Here is a 7,159-nt window from a genome sequence, read left to right as displayed (position 1 = left end):
GGTTCCCTTGAACTAGTCAAGCCATCTCAAATTCCTGGCCATGATGGTTCATCTAAGTATGGATCAACTACCCAAACTGGCCAATGAGATTTTAGATATCCCCCCCAACCCCCCACCCCCGCCGCGGGACTGTAAGAGCGAACAGATGATATAAATCTCTAGCCTCTGTGACTCCCGACTCTGGAAGGAGTACCTGACTGGCAGAGAAGTTTTCACAGGCGGAGGTGGGAGGAGCTGAGAGATCTGCCAGCAAAGGAAGCCTCGCTGGTGATGTGTGAATCTGGAGAAGTGCCACTTTGGTTTGGGGATTCTGTTCTGAGCAACCAGAAGCATCCTAACAGATATAGAGTCTCAAATCCAAATATCGCATTGACAAAATTTTGACTTTTCATTTTCATTGATATCAACTCAGTTCTCTCCCCGCCCCCCATCACCTCAGCTGAACACACTTTTCCTTGTTTGATTCATAAGTATTTCCCAAGGAAGGTGTGATCTTCATGTCTCCATAACTTGTCTTCAAACTATTTACACTGCTTAAGGGGCTGTTTTTCATCTCTTTTATTTCACGGTAAATATCTACTCTTTTTTCAATCCCTGTTTTCCCTGTAAACTTCATTGTTCCATTGTAGGTTGTATGGAAAAGCTTATTGTAACATTTACCTTCCGGTATCACATTATTTATTTATGTGCCTTCCTTTTTTAGATTTTTTTTTTTTTTGAGCCTAAAATTTAGTTTACAATCCTTAAACTCAACCACATCTCTAATTAGTACTTTATGAATCACTGAAGAAGTGAATGCACCTAGTTCTTAATCCTCAACAAGTAAGACATTCGGTTGACCACTAGGTGATTCACATTTAGCAAGTAATTTTTACTTTTGGCTATGATGTTCAATAAAAATTCTGACTTATTCACCTTCTGTGAATCTAATTTTGATCTCCTTTCATAAGACACAGCACTTTTTCACTGACACATTATAGGATAAACACATTTTTTTTAAAAAAGGAGAGAGACTTCCCAGAGAATTTTAATGCTTAAAAAACAAAAACAAAAAAAAAAGTGCAAGTATTTTGTCTACATGCATGAGCATCTCAAGACTTTAATTGCTTGTTACTTCAGGAAGACTGTGATGTATAAACATTTTACAAATCTGATCTCGAAAAATAATGATTTGAATAGTCTGTGCTTCAATGTAAAAATGAAACATTTGTTCAGTTTCTCATACAACATGTTTATTAAACATTTCAGTGTCAATAATCTTTTTTAAAATCATAACATTTAACCTTGTAATGGAGCTAATACCAATTCTATTCATGGGAGTATATTTTGGACTTTTGAACAGCTTTAAGTAAAATGAATGCCAGTGTCTTCAGGTTGTGCTTGGAGCAAAGACAAAGAAACATCAACTCATTCTTTCCAACTAATAAAACATCTAATGATGCAATGTTTATGATGACATTATTTTAAAGCTATTGTACTGATAGATAGATTTTTGCTTCTGTTATCAAACCTAATATATCATCTCTGAACATTAGTAATTTTCATGTAATTTAGATTTAAAATAATTGAATTTTTAACTTGGGCTCCAAGGAAAAATCCTGAAAATAAAGATCTGCATTAGCATCTTTTTCCTGCCCTCAATCATAACTTTTCAATCTGAGATGATTTTTCATAGAATCAATTCAGGAAGTATAGCTTTTTAAGATAACTTAAAAAAAAAAAGAAAAACTCACTTCTACATTAAAAAGGGAATTCAGAATCACTGAAGTTCTGAAGGAGCATGTGCTTTGATTATTTCCACCAGTTCCTTTTTTTATTATAAAGTGGCAATTTATACTACCATTAGAAATATACATTTGTATATAAAGTTTTGCATTCAAATTTCTTTATTTTTTGATTAGCTATGACTAAAGAACACAAGTCAAATAAAAACTCTAAATATCCTTAGTTCAGAGCATATGTATATATACACATATATATTTGTAGAACAATCCACTGTTTTAAATGTGATTCTGATTTAAAAAATGCTATTTACAATTTTATGACAGAGAAATAATCTCAGCCTTTTATGCTATTAAAATGAGCAGGGAATTTTGATGTCTGAGTGTGTCTCACCTTGTGCAGACGAAATTAAGTAACATCATGGAAAAACCTTCTCAGAGCAAGGCTTGTAGACTAAGCCATGAGGGTAGAATAGTAGATTTGCTATTTCTGAGTCTGTGTTTAAAAAAATTACTATTGATGTAGTCATGCTTCTTCACCAAGAAATCAGTGGTCTCCTATTAAGACCTTCAAACTTTGTAATACACAATAAGCCATCTTCATCCTTCAATTTCCCCTTAATGCTCTCATCTCTTGCTGGTGGCGCCACAGGACCACCATCCATAGACACAATACCTATCTAGAGCAGTGTCATTTTCCTAAATTGAAGAATCCTTCTAAAAAGTTATCTGTATTAAAATGAGGCCCATAAAGCATCACAATTTACATCAAATTGATGTATTTTTATTGCGCCAATCCATAGCGGCTAAAAATGTGCTATGAAATTCATGTGTAAAATTCGAAACCCAAACTATTACTGTGATCAAGAACAGGTTGGCTGGCTGTCCTCCAGTTTCCTGAAGCACAAAAGGCTCTAAATTAGCAAATGGAACTTCAGCACCATTTTGTTTCTGTACCTCAAACTTCTAGCTTAAAAATCAAGTGAAGTGTATTGACCAGAAAACTACTTGGAGATTCTCAAAAGTTTTGTTTTCATTCTTAAGCCCATTGATTTTGAAACACGTTACAATAAGGACTCTTAGAATAAACACATCTTAACTTATACGTACATACTCAATAACAAAGCTTTACTAAAAGTTGTATTTTTCCTGAGAATATCCCAATGCATTAAAAGAAGAGCTTATTTTATTTATGGGAACATGAGAGATGGATGAATTGAGACCCAGAAATTAGAATGACGAAAATCAAAGTAAAGAATTCTTTCTCTTGGAAGAAACCTGAAACCTGAAAAACAAACTAATTGGCTCATGTTTTTGGAGGAAATAGGATAACTTTATGTTTATATTTGGTAATTGTTTGAAAACCTAAACAGTGAATACTGACTTTCTCTATTAAAGGTTTTATGTACTCAAAAAGTAAGCAGTAGTTAAGGGAATGTTCACCCTATGCTCTAAACTACAGTTTTTGTCAGGTTAATATATATATATGTAGGTTTCCAATTTATACTTCAAAATTAATTGTAAATAAGGCAAAGCTAATTTCTAAACATTTTACTGTGGTCAACATTTGCTTAAATGATATGAAAAAAATATATAGAAATTGGGTGGTGAGACTTCTGTTTCTTAATTTCTATCAGGAAAAAGTCAAATATGAGTCTCAGTGATAAATGATGGACAGCCATTGATAACTGAGGGGGAAATGGTGTTGGGAGTTTATATCTCTATCACATTTTTCATAATATTTAACTGGATTAAATATATTATCATGAAGTCATTAGTGTAATTAATAACACTTTGTGAAACAGTCAATTATATTACCGATGAGTTTGTGGGGTGTGTGTATCACCATAAGATCTTGTCATTTCATGCTATATGAGCCCGTGACCCATTTTGTAGAAGCCTCTTTCTTTTTATTTTTTCAAAGAAAACAAGGCTTTGTGCTTAGGATTGGTTTGTTCCTAAAAGTGACAGGTGTATTCAAAATCAAGTTGAATTAAGAGTGACAAGGAGAAATACAACCAGATTTGTAATTTTTTTTTTTTTTTACAAGGGTATTCTTTTCCTAGAAGAGCAACATTCCTTTTTTTTTTTTTTTTCTTTCCCTTTTAATGTAATGCTTTCAAAATATTTTGGTTAAACAAATATCTTTTGCAAATGTGTGTTCAAAATACTTGTCTAGATGCCTAACTTGTATTCTTTACAAACAATAAGGCAAATTCCTCCATTTCATTTTCTGCTAACCTCCTGATAACATAAATAGAATACTTGGTGAAGGACACAAACCACTATTAAAGAATAATGATTGTGTAGAGTGAGGGTAACTACATTGACTTTGAAAGAATACAGCAACCAATGGCAAGGTCATTTAAGTGAAGGCCTAGAGCTTCTGCAAAGTGTATATACTTTAGGGAGTCATATTTGGAATAATACATGCTGGACAGTAGAGCTATAGGAGAAGTAACATGCTAAGTCTTCTCATTGATAATATCCATAATTCTGCATACATTTTTTTAACATTCTGTTTTAATTTGGATGTCTCTATACCATTCCTGATTTGTAGGACTAAGTAGATCTATTTTTCCCCCCAAGACAATTGTATTACATTCATTTCTTCTCTAATGCTTTCCTAATACTTTAGTATTCCTAACTATGCATTTGCCCAGTCCTTACGCTGAGTTTTTTTTTTTTTTTTTTTTTTTTTTTTTTTTTTTTTTAACTATTTTAAGCTCACACAACCCTGTGTGTTGGAACCATAGCTGTTAATTCTATATCCTTTCTCTATGCCCCTTGAAAATTCAATGTATCAACTTCCCTTCTGTGTTCTAGGAGACAGTTACTGTCAACTAGACTTATTAACAAGGATATGTAGTAACAAGCAAGCCACTGGCTTCATGAGATAGTAAATTAGAAATTTCACATTCATGCCTCCCAATTTCTTGGTGAAGTTTGGAAAGTGCTACATACACAAAATTCTGTTGGTACAAAGGCAAAAACAATTTGCTTTGACCAATATCCTAGGATTTATTTCCTTGTGTGAAACCCTTTTTCTTTCTTTCCTGCTGCAAGAGATGGTACAAAACTCTTTACCACAGCTAGACATGAACCAATACTCTCCAAGCTGTGCACAATGTGAAAAATCAGACCAAATGATAAGTGCATATAACTTATTCATCCCTGCCCAAGCATGTCAATGACACAGAATTCTCAAAAGTAACCTCAGCCTTAGAATACATTTTTTTCTAAATAACTAAAAAAATGAGATCCTAGATTAATTATTTTGATAAAAATATGATAATCTCCTAGGTGAATCTGAAACTTTTTATAAAGGAATAAAATGAGTTAATACTATTAAATTCAACAGAAGTCTATCTTTTGCATAAAATAATTGTAAGTAACAAATTCAAAAATAAAACTTTAAACTTTTAAATGATTTCTGGCTTATACCAACCATATGGGAATTAGAAGAATCTATAATTTGTACATGTTTAATACCATGGTAAAAAAAAAAAAATCCTGGAAACAGAATGCAATTATGTGTCAATTATGTGTCAAAGAAAATTCAAATTCGACAGGAAGCACACATCACAGCATTATCCAAAGTTTAAGTTATTCAGGGTATTACATTGATTTGTAAGTTCAATTCTCCAAAACCCTTGTCTTTAAGATAATAACTTTATTTCAAATTTATTATAGTTATGTTTTCATTATAATTAGCCTTCTATTAATAACAGCACAATATTGTGGTGTCTTGATTTATTTTTTTCTCTTGATTTTATGTGTGCTAATATTTGTGCATGTGCATTTTCTACCACATTGCAACAAGCAAGCTTTGGTTCAATTTCTTTGTCCTACATAAAGGAAGATTTTTGAGTGCAGAATCTTAGTCACTAGGTCCTGGGTTGCCATTTTATTTTCCTCTCCTTGGGTGGATTTATTGGAAGGAAATGGGAAGAGTAGGGGGGAGAAAGGGAAGGGATGAGAGAGGGACGAAGGGAAGAGTTCTCAGCTATGTTGAATCTTGATTCACGACTTTGCCTCCATTCATGGTTGGTGTTCCAGAACTTTTCCTTGAACGCCCTTGTTTTTCTCCAATTTCATGAAGTGATGGCTCTCTGTACATACACACTGAAAAGAAAAATTACATCAATTATTATAATTCTGGACATCAATTTAGCTTCAATAAACATCTCAAATTTGATTTTACAATATCCTTCATTCCCATCACTAGCTCCTCTCCCCAGTGTTTTAACTTGATAACGTATTTCGTGGATTAAAATGGTCCTCTTTCATTTCTATCAGTCATAGCCTTTTAAGTCTTTCTGAAATGTGGACATAGAGTGGTTTCTGTTCTCTTACAGATAAGGCTTGAGTCTTACCTGTCTGCTAACCTATATAACAGGATTTTCATCTAGAGTTAGAGGAGACATTGTGAGTATAACATTAAAAGGGTAGAAATAGATACCTCTTTCAGTTTTTGGCCTGCAATCTAGCTTGCACAGACAAAAAAATTCTTATTGACATGCTCCTAATCTTTACTACATGGAATATGACATTGTTATATCAAACTGAAATATTTACCACCAATTTTCAGGGCACCTGACACAGGAAATGATAATAGAAGGGAGGACAGAGGAAAACAAACAAAATGCCGTTTTCCTGACTGTTCCAGGCTTGAATATGCAACTGTGTTGATTTTAGTTCACATCTATATACAACAGTTCCTTTCTCCTCTATTGTTTTGTCTGGCTCTAAAGCTCAGTCATCTTTGAATTTTCTTTTTTTTTTTCCATCTTTGAATTTTCATGGCTCTTGCTAGATTAGTATGTTTCAACTCATAGTTACTCTTAAAAGATAAAAATATATGTATATAAAAAATATATGTTTATAAAAAATAAAAAATAAAAAAAATAATAATAATAATAATAAAAGAGAAGATCTTCATTCCTTATATTGCTGTAAAATAAACAAATGTGTAAAAATATCTGAAATATTTCACTTAATCAGGAATTATTTGTATCATTGACTTGGGAAAAAAAAATAGTTAAGTACCTCCATCTATGGAACTATCACTGCAGCTATAGTAATCTGCTACTTCTCATCAAACAGCTTCCGCACTTGGGCTTTGTCCTGGTTCAGGAGACCTGAACATGCCTATGACCAAAGAGATGTCATGTGGTGGCGAAGAGCACCAGCCTGGGAGCCACACTACCTGGGTCGACATCCTCACTCAGCCACTCACTAACTGATAACTTGGGCACACTCTCATAGCTAAAAAAATGAATTTTTATGAAGATTAAATGCCTGGCATATAGTAAGCATCCAAAGATGTTTAAGAAAATGAAGGAGGCGATCACTTCATGAGAATCTTGAATAACAGATTGCAAAGAACAAAGTGATAAGTTCTTTTTGTTTTGTTTTGTTTTTCTGGTTTTTTGTTT

The 7,159-nt window shown here is 33.1% G+C and overlaps 1 protein-coding gene across 5 annotated transcripts in view; it reads right to left on the bottom strand.

The window, feature by feature from the left end:
- Positions 1-1,206: 1,206 nt before the first annotated feature.
- The window catches only part of FGF12 (fibroblast growth factor 12), a 586,791-nt gene continuing 580,838 nt past the window's right edge, over positions 1,207-7,159 (bottom strand). For all 5 annotated transcript variants that reach the window (XM_059163132.1, XM_059163131.1, XM_059163130.1 and 2 more), the window contains one exon: positions 1,207-5,846. In XM_059163132.1, coding sequence (XP_059019115.1) covers positions 5,728-5,846 — 119 coding nt within the window. In that variant the 3' untranslated portion in view covers positions 1,207-5,727. The remainder of the gene's footprint in view (positions 5,847-7,159) is intronic.

This window comes from Mustela lutreola, chromosome 2 (genome assembly GCF_030435805.1).
Source record: "Mustela lutreola isolate mMusLut2 chromosome 2, mMusLut2.pri, whole genome shotgun sequence".
NCBI classification, from domain to species: Eukaryota; Metazoa; Chordata; class Mammalia; order Carnivora; family Mustelidae; genus Mustela; species Mustela lutreola.
Note: the sequence above shows the minus strand (reverse complement) of the source record. Positions and strands in the feature narration are given on the sequence as shown.